The sequence below is a fragment of the Aulonocara stuartgranti genome (genome assembly GCF_965226115.1).
Source record: "Aulonocara stuartgranti genome assembly, chromosome: 15".
NCBI lineage: Eukaryota > Metazoa > Chordata > Actinopteri > Cichliformes > Cichlidae > Aulonocara > Aulonocara stuartgranti.
Window position 1 is genome coordinate 11,007,036 of NC_138951.1, and position 19,946 is coordinate 11,026,981.

The 19,946-nt window shown below is 39.0% G+C and overlaps 2 protein-coding genes across 5 annotated transcripts in view; one reads left to right on the forward strand and one right to left on the reverse strand.

The window, feature by feature from the left end:
- The window catches only part of wasf1 (WASP family member 1), a 66,578-nt gene extending 64,342 nt beyond the window's left edge, over nt 1-2,236 (reverse strand). For 2 of the 4 annotated variants that reach the window (XM_082506766.1, XM_082506765.1), the window contains exons 1-2: nt 2,019-2,232; nt 1,633-1,831 (exon numbers count right to left, since the gene is read on the reverse strand). The gene's annotated coding sequence lies outside the window, so the exon portion shown is untranslated. Of the gene's footprint in view, nt 1-1,632; nt 1,832-2,018 lie in introns of all 4 variants that reach the window. The other 2 variants (XM_082506763.1, XM_082506764.1) reach the window with 2 other exon arrangements.
- A 369-nt stretch (nt 2,237-2,605) lies between these two features.
- Nucleotides 2,606-19,781, forward strand: cdc40 (cell division cycle 40 homolog). Its single transcript, XM_082506767.1, has 15 exons — nt 2,606-2,831; nt 3,246-3,332; nt 4,293-4,422; nt 4,513-4,599; nt 4,722-4,861; nt 5,221-5,317; nt 7,277-7,416; nt 8,334-8,408; nt 8,597-8,642; nt 9,975-10,076; nt 11,214-11,329; nt 12,352-12,485; nt 14,963-15,039; nt 18,549-18,693; nt 19,252-19,781. The coding sequence occupies exons 1-15, from the start codon at nt 2,640-2,642 to the stop codon at nt 19,427-19,429; spliced, it is 1,746 nt and encodes a 581-aa protein (XP_082362893.1). The 5' UTR covers nt 2,606-2,639; the 3' UTR covers nt 19,430-19,781.
- The last annotated feature ends 165 nt before the right edge of the window (nt 19,782-19,946 follow it).

Here is a 19,946-nt window from a genome sequence, read left to right on the forward strand (position 1 = left end):
CTCATATATATATATATATATATATATATATATATATATATATATATATATATATATATATATATATATATATATATATATATATATATATATATATATGTGTGTGTGTGTGTTTGATGTGGGCTAATTTGATATAACAGGTAAATATTTAAGGTCATCTGGAAAGAGTCAACATCTTCTCTATCTGCATTAATTATTAATGCAGCTTCTGATCAAATCGAGGAATTAAGTCTTATTTATGCATTCCACTGAATCACAGCCAAGGCAATGTGAGTGTACAGAGCTCTGCATTTGTTGATTTGGACAAGATGTCTAGCCTTGTAGGATAAATAGCTTCTTTCTTTTTTTTAACCTCACTATTTATTAGAAAAAAAAAGAATAATTATTAAATTCCTGCCATCACATGTAAACCCTAGTTTACCTCGCTCTGTATTTGTTATTTTAACACATCAGAGGCACACTAATCCACTGTCAGAAGCAGCATCCACAGTGGCATACATGGATTTTTAGCAATAGCTCTGCAGCTGATGTTTCTAAAGGTGATTCATTCATCATCAACCACGAAGCTGAACCCACACTGTCACTACAGGCTGTTCTTACATTTACTATTGCATTTTTAAAAGAGGCAAACCATGAAATATGCTGCTGGCCACTCAGCAGGCAATAGTTACCTGCAGCAATCCAAAGACCCAACTCTTAGTTTGTCTCAACTGGACAGACTGTAGAAAAGATATGCTCACTTTGATGAAGTGCAAAGCCCATATTAGCCGGCCTCCTGTGTATCAAAGAACATATTCGTGCTGTCACTACATATAAAAGCTGATTACTGCACAGCGGTCACAAAACGACGATGCCCCTCGTGCCCACTTTTCTTGTTGCACTTGAAGTAGTACAAAGAAGGTTTCGGATTTCACAGAGCATGATTTTCACTGGGCTGAAGGCTTACCATCCCCCCATGACTGCAAACGAAGCTGGCTGGAATAGACCCCAACCCCTGTCCTCCTTCTCCTCTGCCTCGCAGAGGCAAATCAATGCATTCTTATAAAATTAACTGCCCGTGGTTCCCTTCATGACACTGTAGCAAACTGCCCACTCCACAAACTCGCTAACAAATAAAACACACTCTACGTCTTTTTATTTATTTGTTTGTGCACGTTGGGTTAATTGGGGAGCATTGCAAATATTTGCTCTCTGCTTTTCTCACTAGTGTGATATTCTTCAGACTCACTATGTCAAGACGCTGCAGCGGGATCTCATGCAGATGTGCAGCTGCAATTTATCACCCAGCGGTCCCATTACCAATTCCTCCTTTAGTCATTCAAAAATAAAAATGCTACTGGTAGGTAGGCTACTTTGTGGGATTTTGACCACTTTGGTAGCCTAACGTTGTTCTCATTGCCACATTTGTCAACTGTACACCGGGTAAACGTGGGAGTCAGTGATGGCCAGGCAGTTTTAAATTACCAGGACCGTTATTAGTCGAGCAGCTCCAGTTGAAGTCTAATGTTACAACACGGTGACTCGGTTTTATGACGGTAAGTTGCCGCTGTGCTAATAGCGATAACATAACGTTACTAAAGTCCCATTTTGCATGATGCACTGCAGTGCAAAATTTAAAAAGAAATTATTTACCTGATACGTTTGTAAGAAGAAAAAAAAAACCTCTTATTTTCTCTCCATCCTTACTGAGCAGCAGAGTGTGCCACCGTGTCCAAAAATTTAAATCCCCGGGTCGGATCCATGGTTGTACTGTCTCCGTAATCAAATGTACTCCTGCTGGAAGAGGCGGCGGCGGAGATGAATCCAGCCACTTTTTTTCCAAAGGGATTCTCTGGGCAAATGTTGATGAAATTGGCAATAAAGCTAGTCCGGTTAAGCTTACATCAGGTTTCACGTCATAAAACCACTTTGATTTTTACCCGTATGCGACATTTGTTTTCTTTCTAAGAGAAGTAGTGTGAAATTACGTATATCCACAAGAAAACGTCCCCATTGAAATCGGTAATAATGGTACGTACCACTCTATTGTTGGGGCGCGAGAAAACGTCCCATGCTGCTGCTGAAGTGTACTCGTGGGAGGCTCGTGCGCGTTCGCGGTATTGGCTTATTATCTCAAACCTTGGTGTTGTGCTGTCCAATCGATTTCAGGGAGGGACACACTGATTTGGATTATTTCAAACATTACAGTTGAAGAGAAAATAAAATCACACAGTGAATCAATATATTCACAACAACACATTAAACAACATACTGACAGCTTATCTTGAAAAACAAAATACTGCCTCGTTAGTATTTCGTCTCATTTTACAAACTGCCGCCATAATTTTGGTAGTTTTGCCTAAAAGTGTTAATTGTAATAATTCTAATTCTAGCAAAGTAATATTTAAATGAGTAATATTCTAGCCAACTGAAATATCTGTTTTATGAATGTCTTCAAAATATATAAATTAATACATTTATATTTAATGAATGTAATGAATTAATAATTTTAAGTTAATAATTCCGGTCATACGTATAAGATTCAATGCTATAGTTCTTTAAATTCTCAATCCTAGAGAATAATAAATTATCTATAAATTCTTTCATTTCTATAACGGAAGTACCGCCCTTCTGCTTCCGCCACATTCACAACATCCAAGATGTCTGCCGCCATAGCTTCCCTCGTTTCATACGGCAGTGATTCCGATTCAGAAAATGAGTCTGAATCTAATACAAGTGTTGAAAAAGTGAACCCAGTCGATACGGACGCTACGGCTCACCTTAAACCGTTGCAGTCAGAGAGCAGTATGTCTCTGGCTGTTTTAAATTCCGCCCCTGAGGTCGCTGTCAAGGTAAGCTAAGCTAAGCAGCTAACGTTAACCTCACTTTATAATTAGATTATTGGGAGTAACTCTGGCTTACTTACTTGTTATGCTGATAATAATAAAGGTTATTCAAATTACTGTGGAAAGGTGGTGTTGTAATTAGAAGTTATTTATTCTCTAAAATTACAGATTTGTTCTAGTAGTACTAAGCGGGAAAGATTCCGCAAAGTGTGTTGTAATCTTTGCGGAATTACTCCTGAGCTAATTCTAAAAAAAATACACACTGATTGAGCTCTATGTAACTTAAGGTCCAACTACATGTATCTTACACTGTACTAGTTAACGTGTGCTTGTGTAAAACAAAACATGCGAATTACCAACCTAGAGCATGTCTCCTTTATCAAGAAGCTCGTTTGCTCATTGTTCGAATCCCGATTTTAGGAGGCTGTTGAGACGGGCATACATCTGGACCCTGCTCTGAAAGAAGTCACTTATAACCCAACATATGAAACCATGTTTGCACCCGAGGTAAGTCTGAATATTTGTGAGCTGGGTTACACATATAGTTAGTTAACTGATAATATAACATGAGTGGCATTTGATCACTTTGTTATGCAGTTGTGTGAAATACATATATTTAATTATTTTTAAACGGCACTAAACGATAAAGGTGATACATATATGAGCAACATGACAGAGAAATTAGAAAGTTATTTCAATTATTCATCCTTAAAAGACATTTCATCAACTGACATAATATTCTAATATGGAAAAGGTAAATTAGCCTTGCCCTTAGAATGTATTGTATTATTGTCAGAAATAACTTTAAAAAAAATAGTTTGCTGAAAGCCTTGACCATCTTATGTGCAGAATCACTTCAATGCAAGATTTTTGTCCGATTCCTGCCTGTTTCAAGACCCCCTGCAACATTTCAGTTGCACTGCAACCCAAACTAGTAACATGAATGTGTACTTACTTTTTTTAGGGTAGGTTTTGCAGAAGATTTGCCAGAATTTGTCAGTATCAGAATAAAATCATATAAGAAGGTAAACAAGTAAATTATTGTTTACCTTCTTATGGTTATTTTGTTTCAAATTGTGACCAGATGGGAGTGATTTTTAAGTTTATGAATCAGAGTATTTATTGCTGTTAATGGTTATTAATGTTAAATTATTCATGATTGTTGTCATACCACTGCAGTGTCCCTAACCTGAGTATTTTATGTTATTCATTGTTTTTGTTTTTTTTGTAAAACAGATACTTAAGGCTGCTTACGGTAATTGCTCTTAATTGCTCCTGCAGCCTATCAGTCTAACTGCTGGTACATTGATCACTGTATCAGTTGTTATTGATGTTGTGGGGGGTTTTTGTTTTTTTAAGATCTACATGTATGAGAGGGCTTGTGAAAAAATAAATTAGTTTTTTATGAGGATCCACAGAAGTTTATCTGTAGCATTGCTAATGATTTTATATTTTTTTTCTTCATAGTTTGGCCCAATGAACCCTTTTAAAAGCCAGCAGATGGCTGCCCCCAGGAACATGTTATCTGGCTATGCAGAACCTGCTCACGTCAATGATTTTATGTTTGAACAGCAAAGGAGGACTTTCTCCTCATATGGTAAGCCTAGTGATTTGGGTTTGGATGATGCAGTGTATTGATGCTGTTTAAATTTTAATGACTTTACAATTCTCCCTTCTTTGCTTAAAGGTTATGCTTTAGATCCATCTGTTGATACACACGAGTCATCCTCTAATACCTACATTGGTGCAGTGGAAGAGGCTGAGAAACATAAAGGTAAATATTATTTATATTCAATATGTTTGAGTGTTAAGATCTACTGATATGTTCAAAAAGCTTTTCAGTTATTTAGTTTAGGGGAAGTTTGTGATTCTAGTACCATATGGCTTCTCCTACAGGTCTGACTGTGTTTGAGAGCGGTCTGAAGAAGTCACAGAAGAGGAAAAAGGTCAAAGGTGGAGATGCAGGAGAAATTGACAATTACCTTGGACCATGGGCAAAATATGCAGATGAGAAAGATGTGGCCAAACCAACAGAGGTAATTTTGACTGCTTCTCCGTGTGATTAATCTATTTGTTATCCTGAAAGGCATTTTTTAAATACTTTATTTATATTCATATATTTTGCCATAATGCAGTTAACGTCCTCTAAAGACAAATTTTTTTAATCTTCCATAGTGCAGGTGATGCAATGGAACATATTTTGTTTAAGTTATGTAGTTGTGTACTAGACTTTAATAGATGACATGCACAACTGGCCAAATGCTGATTATTACTCACATTTCCTTTTTACATCTTAGATGAAATCCATTTCAGTTCGCTGTATTTGTTTTCATAATTATATAAAAGGCAGTAAGTGTGAAGTAATCCCCTGGTTGTGATTATTGTTATTGTACAGGATGAGCAGAAGGAGCTGGATGAAATTACAGCCAAGAGGCAGAAGAAGGGAAGGAATGAGGATGATGCTCCTTCAGAAGAGAAGACTATTCTCCATGGTACTGACTTTTTTGTTAATTTTGATCGGCTGTGGCAATTAGAGACATGATTGAAAATGTAGCCTAAACGAGCCTATTTATTTATTTATTTTTGAAATTATATTTTGTGCTGTTATAAACAGCATACAGAAACAACAGGTCATAAATGTCTTGATGCATGCTCAATCATCCAGGTAAGTAAATTCCAAATAGTTGATTCTGTTCATCTGGACGTAGCGTTTTCAGTGGGAGAAACATTTCGGCACTCGTCCAAGTAGGGCTGTTCGATATAACGATATAGATCGGATGACGATATAAAAACGTCTATCGTTTCATTTTACACTATTGTTTGTTTCGTGGTGTCACAAAATAAACTGTTTACGGCAATATTTTTTCATCATTTTGATGGTCACTGTAGTGGCTATATTAATTTCTTCTTTCTCTCTTTCTCTTATATTTAATATAACCACACTATGGACGGACAAGCGCCTGTTTTTATGTGTTGTCGTTAGCAATAATGACGGTAAAACCATCGTGTGTCCGCTTGTTTATCTTCCACATAAACCTTTCACAATAAAGCTCAAGATCCTGTTGAGACTTTTCAAAATAAACTGAATCACGTGAAAGAGTATGCAGAGTGTTTACGGATGAGAAGCAAAAAAGAGCCGCCAGGTGCTAAAAGATAAACCTTAGACTCAAACATTAGAACAGGCTTTTCCCCGCAGCACGCCGTGTAATAAATACTCACAAAGAAAACGGCGGCCTTTACAACTTATGTCTAAAAATGCATTGTTTCATGCATCGGTTAAAACACTCGACTCCAGCTACAGGACGCGCAGCTGGAAACGCTTCACGCAAGACGAGCTGCTCGAGATTCACAGAATTTACAGAAAATGTTAAATTTTTGTGATTTATATCGTTATTGGGACGATAGATGTCTTATATCGGGATATGAGATTTTGGTCATATCGCACAGCCCTACATCCAAGTGATTTCTTCAGTCTCAGCTGACTGCAGGTTTCCCCAACCTTATAAACAGTACATTTGCACAATGACTGAAACGAGTCCACTGACTGGACCTCATACCACAGGCTTTACCCACGGAAATCTACACCAAGTCTGTATGGTTTACTGAAGGGTGTACCTTTAAGACCATTTGTCTGTAGGACCAACTCAGTCACCCATAACGTCTCAAAGTTTCTGTGAGTCCTTATATGTCAGGACTATCAGAACAGTTGAGAGGTATTTTTTCTAAACACCGCATCTCTGTGGCTTTTAAACCCCACACCGTGCTTTGATAAAAAATTGGTCCGCCCAAAGGATCGGGTCCCCCAACATAAACAGAGTAATGTAGTGTACGCTGTGAAATGTTGGGAGAATTGCCAGGGAGGAACTGGGAGGAACGCTGGTTTGAGCGCGGAGTCAAGGAGGCCATTTACGTGAAAACGGAAAGACCATCTCTGAATCAAGGAGGGCGCCTAAGGGTACATCTTTCGCCATCTTACAATGCTGTGATTGCAGCCATTCCCCAACTCTCTGTGAATAGTATTCATGGCCATTGATCAGCGGTCTTTGATCAATGATCAATGAGCTTTGATCAGTGGTTGTTGATCAATGGTCATGACAATTTGCATATTAATGATCAAGGAACTGACCTCACAGCCCATTGTTGCCTCAGTGGTGCTAGTTTCAGTCATTGTGCAAATGTACTGTTTATAAGACTGGGGAAACCTGAAGTCAGCTGAGACTGAAGAAGTCGCTTGGATGAGTGACGAAACGTTTCTCCCACTGAAAACGCTACGTCCAGATGAACAGTATCAACCTTTTTGGGAACAGGTTGTAAAGATATTTCACAAAGTTTACTCATTTCTGTTCTCAAGTACTTAATATGTCAGGTAGTTCCTTTGTCCGGCATAGATCCAAATACTGCAGGATTCTTTTACATCACATTTTGTCTGTTTCTTTTGTTCTCTCCCACAGTTAAAGACATGTATGATTACCAGGGCAGGTCGTACCTTCATGTCCCACAGGATGTGGGCATCAATCTGCGTTCTGCGGATGCTCCAGACAAATGTTACCTGCCAAAGAAACAGATTCATGTCTGGTCTGGACACACCAAGGTCAGTTTGAGGCGGGGGAAAAAAGTTCTAAAAGTATTTGTTTTAATGATTTTGAGAGCAGTGAAACATGGGCATTTGTGTATACATATTTCATTATCCAATCCTTGTAAAATGTCTGAGAAAATCCATAAAACCTTGTAGGTATTTCTGAACACGGTGATAACACGGGCATATACCAGCTGCTTCGCACCGACATATCTGAGATTATTTTGTTTGATTCAAAGCCATGTCTTTATAATTCACATATAAAGGCAAACACTGGGTTATTCCAAGAAAGATGTGATTCAAGTGTCTGATCTGCCAGTGCGCTTCAGGGAGAGGAAATCACTCAAGTTTTAAATTGGCTCCTTTCTGCTTTGTGCAGAAAGTTACAGACTTCAGAGTCTAATTTGAATACAAAGAAATTTGAAAAGGATAAGTGTGTGGAAGTGCTGATGTTGAGATAATAGTTGGAGAGTGGCTCATGTGGTGTCACCAAAGTTTTGTGACACTTTGAAACTTTGGTATGTTGCAGAAAATCATGGATATTTTCGATAACTATTACAGAATTAAGATGATAATAAAGAGTCTGCACACATGCTGTCCTGCATGCATTATTGTTTTGGCCGGTGTGTCCAACTTAAAAATCTTTGAATAGCAATAGCCTGGCCATGGCTTTGTGATTTCAAGTCACATTTATATGATATACATTGCAGCATTTTCCTTCTGCTAGAATATTTTTCTGTGCTTCAGCCAAGAGTAAAAAAACCCCCAAACAAAACAGAAAAAGACCCCCAGAAAACAGATAAGCACAATATCAAAATTTACAAAACAGCTTGCTTTTACTGTAAATCAGCCATAAGCTGTAACAGTGACTGGGATACTCAAAATAAAGAGTCTTGGTTAAATATAAATTTCTCATCCCGTGTATGTTCTAGGGTGTCAGTGCAATCCGATTGTTTCCAAACTCTGGTCATCTGCTGCTCTCCTGCTCCATGGACTGCAAGATCAAGGTAAATAAGCTAATAAGGTTTCTGGAGAAAAGGGGGGTGGGGGTGTATACACATTTATCTAAGATGTGATCTTTATGATTGTGTAATAATCTCTGTAGCAATAAAGTAGCCTGTTACCCCGTATTTTAAATACGACAAAGTATAAATCAGTTTTTTTCTCTTTTGTAACTGTGCTCTCGTCTTCACAGCTGTGGGAGGTGTATGGTGAAAGGAGGTGTCTTCGGACTTTTATTGGTAAGTGTGCAAAATGCTCATCCTACATCATCTATCATAATGATGTGGTACATGATAAGTGTTGGTGTCGGTTAATAATTCGCTGTATAAAATTGAATTGTGTCGTTTATTCAAGTAAATCCTTTTATAAATAATAATGGATCATCAGCAAAGATGCTGACATTAAAATATGGTCAAGGTATGAAGTGCGCTCAGCCTTTTGGGAAATACAAAGCAGTGACACATTGTGAGCTCAGCATTACTGGAGGACTAATGACATGTCTGCTGACCGCTGACAGAGCGCGGGGGGATTTGGGATTTTTTATTTATTTTTTTAATATACAGATATATGCGTATTTGGAGTCTGGGGGCAGGTTAGGCTAATGCATGCAGGACTCTCTTACACTCTTTCCAGAGATGGCACGCTGTCAGAATAGAGATTGTTTGCAGCTGTGGTTCTGCTTGTCAGCTCCTTCACTGAATATGCATAATTCAGCAGCTCAGAGGCCGGGGGGAATGAGGGGCAAGGGAGGGCACAAGACACGAGAAGATACAGACGGAGAGAACACAGTTTAGGAGTGAATAAACTGACAGAGATTGACTAGCTTAGAAAGTAGTGAGTAGGAGAAACAGCAGAGCTAAATATGATGTGTGTTAGAGTTATTGGCTATGCCTTGTGGACAGAACCCTCAGACTGATATTGATATTCATATTTTCTCCAACAGCTTAAAGAAATATTTCTGGGGTTTTTTGTGTTTTTTTTTAATTTTCTAGAGGAATTTGCACATAGCTGTTTATAAGGTGATGTTGTTTGTAATGTCTACCAAACTAAGCAGTGATCAGCACTTGCTTGGTTGTGTGCGCCTGTTTCCGTAGTTTTAATTGCAGTCTGTGTGGCCTCAGTGGGCTCCGTTAATGCTGTAAAAACAGTACAGCCCTGCTTAAAGACTTTTTCAATGTGGTAAGCCTTTGCTTGCATGAGGCCCACAGGGACCTCTCATCACCTCTACTGTATGAGGGGGAAAACCCAAAGGATTACATAGACTGATATTAGGAGACAATAAGAAGGTGTGTCTTTTTTCACCACCCTGTTTTACAGGCTCATTTTAAGATTCCGTTTCCTCCATTTTCCCAGATTCCACTTCATCTTCCTTTATTCATCTCCCTTTTTTAATTCCTTTATCCAGCATCTTTTATTCCCCTTAACCAAATTTCATATTTCTCAAATGATTTTGCTTTCAAAGGAGGACAGCTGGGGGATTCTTGGTAACAAGATTGGGGAATGCAGGAAAATGAATTTTAGAGGATGTATTTATTTGTCTGTAATATATGTGTGGTCTGTGTCTGTGTTAGGTCACAGCAAAGCAGTGCGAGACATTTGTTTCAACAACACCGGGACCCAGTTCCTCAGCGCTGCATATGACCGCTACATTAAACTGTGGGACTCTGAGACAGGTACGTGGGCCACTGACAGCAATACGTTCTTTATGTAGGCGTACGGCTCCTTTTTAAATCTTAAAGTGACCAAATCAATAAAACTTCAAAGAAATAATTAAATAGAGAAATATATAAATGATTATCTTGAAGATGAATGATTTAATTAACCATATATATTCCTAGATGATAAATATTTTCTCTGCACGAACTTTTTAGTAATATAAACTTGTTTTCAGTCCAAGATCACATGAATTTTATCACTAACGCTAAAACCAATTAATCAACAGAGATTTTAATAATTAATCATTTAATTTTTTTTAAGCAAAACTACCAATACTGTAATCCAGGATTTGGATTTCTTTTTTCTTTCAGTAATTTATATCGGATGCAAAAAAAATAATTTACAGGTTAACTGATTTAAAAATGGTTATACCCGGTTAACATAATAGATCAATTAGGATGAATGACATGATGTCTAACACACCTTTATTGTGGAGGTGAAGTCTGCTAGTAAAACCAAATTTTAGTTGATCTGCTCGATCTGTGTCAGTCTGTGCTCCCTCTAGAAGTTGGGCCCATGGTTTCCCTTTAAAAAAGAACCCACTTGGCTCATCTGTCACATTTTTACCCCTTTCAGCTCAAGAGTGCCGCTCCAGCAGAGGGCAGAAAAGCATTAAATCCCCCACTTGTTGATATCAGTGGAGGACACATCATCCAAATACTTCTCCTAAAAGTTGATTTGCTTGAGTTAGATTTGTCAAATGAAAAGCATTGCTTACTTTTTTCACACAACTAGTTGTTGTGTTTTGTTTTTCTGGGGATTGTTTCTTCCTATATTATAGCAGTAATATAAAAAGCGTGCTATTTTAGCATACAAGTGCCTCTCAGTGTTTTCAGTCATTTCAATTTCCTGTTTCCTTGGTTGTAGCAGTAGTTGGAGCATCATCCCTGTGATGATTCACCTTTACCGAATGAACACTAGGAAATTTTTGTGTGTTACAGCTGAGTTGTCACCACCTGCAGGGATATGGAGCATACAGCATTGAAAGTTGTAGAGTGTGTCCTTAAATTTTAAAGCAACTTCAGTGTGCCTTTGTGAGGGAGCCACTGTGGATTATTCTGGAGCTCTGACTTTCAATTTGCTTCCCACCACAGGCCAGTGTATCTCCCACTTCACCAACAGGAAGGTACCATACTGTGTGAAGTTCAACCCAGATGAGGACAAACAGAACCTTCTTGTGGCTGGCATGTCAGATAAGAAGATTGTTCAGGTAAAGCTGACCATTTCTTCCACCGCAAGAAAAGTCGATCATGTTGGCCAAGCAGGTTGCACACATGAATTTCTCTGTTTACTCCCTGTGCCCGCAGGACCGTGAAATATACTCCTGTCTCATCCTCCAGCGCTAGTGTGTGTAGTTGTGTGGGAGTTGTAAGAGGTTCAGTGGCTGACAGGACTAGAGCAACTCATTAATCACAAGAAGCATTAGGGTAAACAAGAGGCGAAGGAAAGAGAACAATATGTGATAAAAGTAGGAAATCTATAAATGCACTATCACGTTTTTAGAACGAGTCATGCGAACCTCTCAACATGCTGAAAGGACAGCTCAAGTGTGATATAGTTTTTATTTTCGACATTTCAGAGCAATGGATGTTTGGAAATCTCTAGAAAGACATTTTAATTCTGGGAGATTAGCTAATAGGGGAAAAAATGTTGAGTTGTAATTGTCAGTCACAATCTGGCACAATAATCAGGGTTAGCGTTAAATCATGCAGGTCCCCTTTTCGGGTTATGAGAACAGATGGCTGTTCACCCCAAGGGTGGGGAAAAAATGGAATTTGGTGTGAAAGCCATCCGAACAGACGAGCTTCATTTTATTTATTTATTTGTTTGCTGTCCCTGGAGGGGTTTCTGTGTGGTTGCCTTTTATATTTTAATTTGTACATGCTGTTTTCTCTCAAAATATTAATTTTTAGGACTAAAGTCTGTTTGATTGCTAATCGCTGTGATTACATTAAGGCAATTTAAAAGGTTCATAACATCGGTACAGTTTATAGCTGCTCTCATAGGGAGTCTCCCACAGTGAGCCATATTCTCTGTTTTTGCAGTGCGATTGAGACGAGCTGTATTTATTTTGGTAATCATCACTCCATGCGAATATAGCAAGGCGCAGTGGAACAAGTGTTGGAGGGATTGTGAATTCATTTTAGTACTCCACTTTTTGACTCATGGGATACATTTGTTTACCTCCCTTCTGTCTGCTGTGCTGTCTGTGCCTCTTTGTGTCTCTAAAAGTGGGACATCAGGACAGGCGAGGTGGTTCAGGAGTACGATCGTCACCTGGGCGCCGTCAACACCATCACCTTTGTTGACGAGAACCGTCGGTTTGTCAGCACATCAGACGACAAGAGTCTTCGAGTTTGGGAGTGGTAAGTGCCGAGTGCAGCCTGAACTGCTTATGCCATGGTTGAAACTTGAGAGTGCCGCTGTAGTTGTTGCTGCCGTTCTTCCAAGCAAGTCATGTAATCCTCCTCCCTAATGCTCTGCGTTTAATAACAGAAGACTGTAGCTGATATTGGCTTGGAGAAATCAATCAACAATATGAATGTAAAGCAAGAAGGAAGTGAACCAGTGTGGACTATAATTAAAAAACGAAACAATCAGGAGTTACAGACAGCTGGGTATTCAGTGTAATTTTGAGCTGTGCAAGTATTAGCTCTGGATTGTATTTTTTTAACTTTGTTATAGGCTTGTTAAGATGCACCTTGGGCACATCAAGTGCTTTTATATATTATTGTTCTTCTGTGATGAGCAGGATACAGATTATAGTGTTTTACGAGATTCCTTTTATATACGAGTGTAACTAACTAAAACGATGTGAATGAAATGAAATGATTTGTAATGTGTATGTGTTGGGATGACTGGAAGGTTTAAATCCCACTTTTGGGGATGGTGAAAGAAAACGCGAACATGAATTTTAATAACAAAATTAAAAATGTCCATATCCTGCTGTTTATAATTGTTTGGACAACCAAAAGACCACCGGGAAGGGCTTGTACACTGTCTGGGGTGCCCTGTCATGGTAAACAAACTCAGCTATTTGCTGTTTATAGATAATAAATATTTAAAAACCACCAGATAAACAGAGCTTTCCATGGAATGCTTCAAGGGGAGGTTTTGTATCAAGGGCAGCCATTTGTATTTAGTTTGGTTTAATTGTCAAAACTTCCTCATGAGCTTGTGAGATGGATTATCTGCTTAAAAAAGTTTTTTGCACACTTTAAGTCAATGTGAAAGACAGAATTAAAGATAAACACAACAACAACAACAAGCTAAAGAATTAAATCCTAAGAGTCTGCTTTGGGCAAACTTCGGGCTCCCATGAGCTTTTTTTTAGTGCAGCGTGGGAGTAAGCGGGCAAGTGGTATGTCAGGCCAAAAAGTGACTTGACGGTCCCGCTTTCTCCCATGGATACCACCTGGCTCTAGTCCCCCTGCCCCACTCTCCCTGTGAGAGCTGCATTAGGCTGAATTTACAAGAATAGTCTCATGTTGCAAGAATAGAAGCGGCGTCTAGCAGAGAGGGGCATGTTGAGAGCACGCAGAATAGACTGCGAGGCAGCAAATCCACAAGCCATTCGCGTCATAGTGAAAACGCCTACACGCAATTTAAATTCTGTCCACGTTCTCACACATAGTGTTCCCAGGATTGACTACTTTATCTATAGCATAGGTTTGTCATCAGGAGAGTCTGTGAATGCTTTCCAGGAGGATTCGAAATGTACCAAACTGCACAAAACAAGGGGAATTAACTCTTGATCATAAAGACATCATGTAGAGAGCGATGAAGCCCACGGGGACACTTGGAATGATAATAAAATGAGAAGGAAAAGGATAGCGGGAGATAAGTGGTGGAGACTGTGGAAGCATATTGTAGGAATCACTCAGGATGGTCAAAGAACTGCTAAACCTCCCCAGAACTTGATTTCTTAAAAAGCCTGCTTTTTTAGAAGCGATCGATTTATCTCAGCTTAATAAAACTCCCAAATCGGAATGTTCTTAGAATAATTTGAAAAGGAAACAAATGAATAAATGAATTAAATCTGTCAGTGCTTGTTTTGTGAAACCATCCTTCGTTTCAAATTAGCACATATAATGAGATAAATTATATTATAGAAATCTTAATTTCAGACCCACTGAAGTAGTGTGTCTAAAAACAAAGTGTGGGTTCTTAGTTATGGAGTTTAGTTTGGCTTGACTGCAGATTCTGGCTTGAACAAACACAGAAGCTCCTTAATCTCTGACCGTGTGACGGTCGTGCAGCCCCAGCTGTCACTCGTCACAGAAAGAAACAAGGACGTGGTTTTAGTAAAGCTGATGGCAAGTTGAGTTTAGGACTTTGCTTTATTTTACAGCAAGTCTCAGCAAATTGGCACGCTGTCATCCTGACAGACACACATACATGCACTGTACATTTGAATGATCTTCTTCAGACAAGTTAAGATCAAATAGCCAAGTTTGCTGTTTCTCCCAAAGCAGAGAGACATAGCAGAGCATAAAAGAACAGCGAGGCCGGGTGAAGGAGCAAAGGAGGGTTTCATAAATAATTGGTGGCTGGTGCAGCATCAAAAGCATCTTTCACATTATTTACAAGATTTATTTATTTACTGTAGCACTAATGGTGATACAGCCTGTTTTTTTTTTCCTTCTTTACCTCCACCACAGCTCTTCTCTCTCTAGTAAATAAGCAGTTTTGAGCTGGCATAAGCACCTTCAATGTCAAACAAACAACAGCTCTGTCGATGTTTTCCCATAGAGCTGTTATTGCTAAGGGCCTTCTCACGTTGTTCTCATCCACTGTTTAACCCGTCTTCAAGTGTACTCACAGTGTTTTGTGCCTTTTTCAGGGACATCCCTGTGGACTTTAAGTACATTGCTGAGCCCAGTATGCACTCCATGCCAGCTGTGACTCTCTCCCCCAATGGTAAGTAGACTAATCATGGCCAAACACTCATAAACACAGTCAAGGACAGGCGACTTGAGGGAGTAAAACCTGCATTACCACACTGAAGTAGAGTCACACCTTCTGAGATTTGCCATCGCTCAGGCAAGGTGGGAAAAACAGATATTCTCAGTGTAGTAAGTTTGTTGTACGTGGAGATTTCTGCTTGCCACGAGATCCAGATTTTCTATCAATACATGTCAGCTGTCTGTGTTTCCAGTTCTGTGTTTAGCTCTGGCTGTTTAATCGTCACAGATAATGCATTAACTGTTGGATAACAGAAATATTTGGACACTTGAGTGACTTAAACTGTGTACATTTGATGTCAAAACAAATGTTTAATATTTGAGCAATTTTGCCTTTTGGACACTGGAGCAGTAAGATTAGACAGGGAAGTGGGGCGAGGGAACAAGAGAAGACACACAGGGCCATGGGTCGGACTCAAACCTAGGACCTGTTGACTGCTCCATCAGTGAGCTACACTGGCACCCAATGCTATTTATTTTTAAGATGAACAGCTGTATGACTGTATACTGTCAGTTAGCATACCGTCGTGTAAAAAAGAGGGTTTTCATAGTGTAATGGAGGAGGTCACGAGAATGGGTTGCCTCACCGCTCATTGGCTAAACGGCAGCAGTATGCTGATATCTTACTCAGCAGATGTGGCTCCGTTCGTGAGTTCTGCCGACTGGCTGGCCTTTTGTACACATAGGACTCAGTGCAGCTGCCATGTTTATTTTAGAGACAAGTCTTTCTTCGGGCAGCCCTTCCAAGCAAGCCACACTTGTTCAGTCCCTCTTTCTAATGGCACTGTAATGTTTTCCACTTTTTCATTGTGGAATTATGGACTTCAAATCAATTTGGCCTTATAACCCTTCCAAACTGATGGGGAGCAAAAATGTGATTGTTGATTGTTGATGTCTTTCTCCACACGAGCAAAGCTTTTACTTCTTTGATAGTAGAGATTTAGGTCAGGGTTGTAGGACTCCGTTATAAGCCTGTAATTTTTTTGTAATTGCTGAATTTTACATTTCTTTTTGTGTAAAGTACCTTTACCATGCCTTCATGCAGTGCCGCCAGATTTCAGAGCAGTATCACTCTGTGAGATCCATATATCCATTCATATTCTTACCAATTACCGAGGTTATGGTACTCTTACCTGTACTGTAAATAAGCTGCAGCCAGGAAATGTTATGTTGATTAGACCCAGTTAACAAATTTTAGATTACATAATAGGAGTGGGCAATAAAAGCCTCAAAATTAAATCACAATTATATCAAGAAAATTTGTAATGTTATTGCTGTGGTCTCACTTCATAAGAGAATTTTTCTGAAAATTACTCAGGATTTTTTTTTAATTGTAACATTTTATCTGTGATTGCAGGCAGTAGCGTTTGTAGTGCAAACTAAATAAAGGGCATTTTTCATCTTTATTTTTTTGATATGAGCTACAGCCATTGATGAAAGAATTTACTAAATCTATTACTACATGGTGCCAGCAGCATAGTGTAATAGGAGATACAACATGGATCAAGTATTACCACAAAAGTAGCCAAAGTAATATTTTCCACTGTGATTTTTTTTTTCTTGATCAAGGCATTTATTTGTTTTTATAATATAAAAGTGATCACATATAACCAAAAATGTGCTCTGATCACAGGATAAAAGAAAAAAAGCATAACAGTCAGATCACACAAAAGAAAAGAAAATGAATTTTAAAAGCCACTTATTCATCACAGATCTTTTGCTTCTATATTTGACACCAAAGACAGAAAACCATTTAATAGATCCTTTTTTTAAGCAGTGCATCTTTTTCCCCTCCCCAAGTTGTAAAAAGTATCTGATGTCACTAATACTCTGTCCTTCCATTTGTGAAGATGAACCTTCCTGCCACAAAAGGCTGCATTTGGGGTAACAATGAACTATTATTTTCCAATAAATTTAGAAAACTTCTTATGTATTGGACATGAGCAATTGGATAATTTAGGACATAACCAAAACATATGAGCATAAACATGTGCTCTAGCCCACATGCCTGGGCTTGTTGTAGGGATGTAGACGCATGATCACAAAATTTAACAGATGAAGCATAGCTTGTTGAAGCTGGCCTGTTAGTACAGGATTAACTTTGGCTGGTAGTCATTAGTTTCCAGGACTGTCCTTGGTTGAGCTGCTTCTCTCCACTGCTCCCAGTTTCACCCTGTGTGTCTGCTTGAATGCGTGTGTTCTGTGTGTAAAGCTCTTCCCCACACATGGAGCAGAACCTAGCAGAGGAGAATCTGCCCCCCACCCAAGTATATTACACTACCATTTTGTATCCATGGAAACATCTCCATTGTAATTTATGTAATATCTCTGTAGGCAACCTACAAAAACCTTTTTTTGTCCTCATTTGTTCTTTTTCTTTCTACATTCCCCCCCCCCCCAGTTTTAAATTTTTTCTCTCCTCCTGTTCTCTTCGTACTTGCCTTCTTCCTTTGGGCAATATTCGTATTTGTTCCAGCGTGGTTTGTTTATCTTTAGCATGTGAATAATGAATGAGCTCTCAGTGGGAGACCATTCAGTTTTCTCTCAAGCCTAAATGGCGCCCAGCCCCACTTGGCACCATATATACACCCCCCCCCCCGGCTCTTCCCCATCTCTTTTTCATGTTGACTAAGCAGACAGGGCTCCAGTGCGCTGCTGAAATTGGTCAAGTTGTTTTCATTCTCCTGCACTTATTCTATTTGACATTTGCTGACAAGTTTTCTGGAAGTGGTGTAAAAAGAGGACACACATATCAGAACTACATTTCTTTCTCAGATCGAATTAGTAATTTCCTCATGTACACTTTTAAAAAGTGCGGAGAATTGTATAATGCTTTGACACTAAAGCACTGCCTCTCACCATCGTGCAGTGATGTTGAAACTGTTGGATTGTCAGGGGCTGAAATGCTCTCTAAAGCAGATCTCTGCTGAGCAGCCACTGATGCAAAACCTCGTTTTATTTTTTTTCCCTAAATTGCCTCAATCTTTCCAATTCACTGATGGCAGAATGATGAGTTCATGCCCTTTTCAAAGGGCTGTCCACTTCAATCCAAATTTCCAGTTTTGCTGTTTTGAAGAATTTTGGCCATGAGGCCGTTTCTACCATTTACTGTGTAGCTGCTGTTAGTTAATGTCCCTCCAGATCACAGTTTTTGCACTGTCAGGTTTAGCGCATGCTAGCAGTGTCATCAAAATACCGCACTGAAGATCTGAGGGTCTGCTTGTTAAACACTTGGCTGTACAGAATCATGCAAATAATACATTTAAAAGGTTTGGGGACAACTTTTAAAGTTTATATGCGTTTGAATTTGAATTCAAACATTACCTTGAAATTTCAATGTGAACAACCAAAAATGCTTTTGTTTTCTCTTTGATTTTTTTTTTGCAAGAAATGTGTATTGTGTTATCAAGGGCACAAGTGCTTTGCAGCATAGTTGGCCAATGGTTTATTGTTTTGTTTTTTAAGGTAAATGGCTCGCCTGTCAGTCCATGGACAACCAGATTTTGATCTTTGGAGCCCAAAACCGCTTCAGACTAAACAAAAAGAAAGTCTTCAAGGGTCACATGGTAGCTGGCTATGCATGCCAAGTGGACTTCTCCCCAGACATGAGGTAAGCCTTCACAATGTCACTCTGAAGGGCAGTTTTATTCTGACAGAAACCACAAAGTAGAGATGCTTAAAGCTTTAGAATATTCCACTAGTAAATACTAAACAGTACTTATGAATAAAAATTTGCTATTAGTGTAATGGGTGAATTAAAAACTGAGTCCAAATGCACCATTGTGCAGATGATCAGTATATTGAGATATCTTTGCTTGTATTCTGTAAGCTGTTTCTCATCCTGAGCTTTAAAATGCATCCAGGTAATGAAGCACTCTTGGTGAAAAAAAAACATACAGCCATCGCTAGGAGAGCTCACAGGACATCTTCCTATTTTTACACAAAACGCCCATTAAGACCCTTTTTTGTCCCTCTTCTCACCCACCACCCACGACTGTGAGCAGGTGCCCTCACTTCCTTTCAGTATCCATGGCAACATTGCAACCCCTGCCTAGATTAAATACCAAAAATTCCAACTCCCACCTTTTGGCTGCTGAAGTGAAGATAGAAGTTATTTCTTTATTTTTATAACCATGTGCTAATTATGAAACACGTTTCTTTCTACCAGTTATGTGGTGTCAGGAGATGCAGATGGAAAGCTGAACATCTGGGACTGGAAAACCACCAAGCTTTATCACAGGATCAAGGCTCATGACAAGGTGTGCATCAGCGCCCTGTGGCATCCACATGAAACCTCCAAGGTCATCACCTGTGGCTGGGATGGACAGATAAAACTCTGGGATTAGATCTGTCCCTGAGGACGCGTTTCTGGAAATAATGGACATGACCTGACTGGTTCAATAAAAAGGAGGAGGCCAATTGTCTCATGGTCTGGAACTGTTTTTGAGTCGAAGCCAAAAGACTGGCATCCAGTCTGATTGTACAGGTGTATTTGTTTTTTACCCTGTGTAGGATCAAAATACTTAGTCATGTAATATCTGTACAAACAAGAACTTTCAAAGTATTGGTTCTACTGCAGAAGAAGTATTACAGGGGGTACCTTGTTATTCTTAATGTTTCTTTTTTTTGTTACTGTATTTTCCAATGTTCTGGTAGTATACCTTTCATATTCTTGATAAAATATATTCTTTGTTTTCAGCTGTATGGCCATCTCTTTGTGGAAATAAACAACCTAAAGTCTACCTTTTCAAAAAATGAAGCACTCCTTCCTTTGGGGGGAAAAACCCCCCCCAAAGTGTTTATTCTTTAAAATCAAAATCATGAGGAGAAATTCGGTTCATCATCAAAAGGTTTGGTAAATTT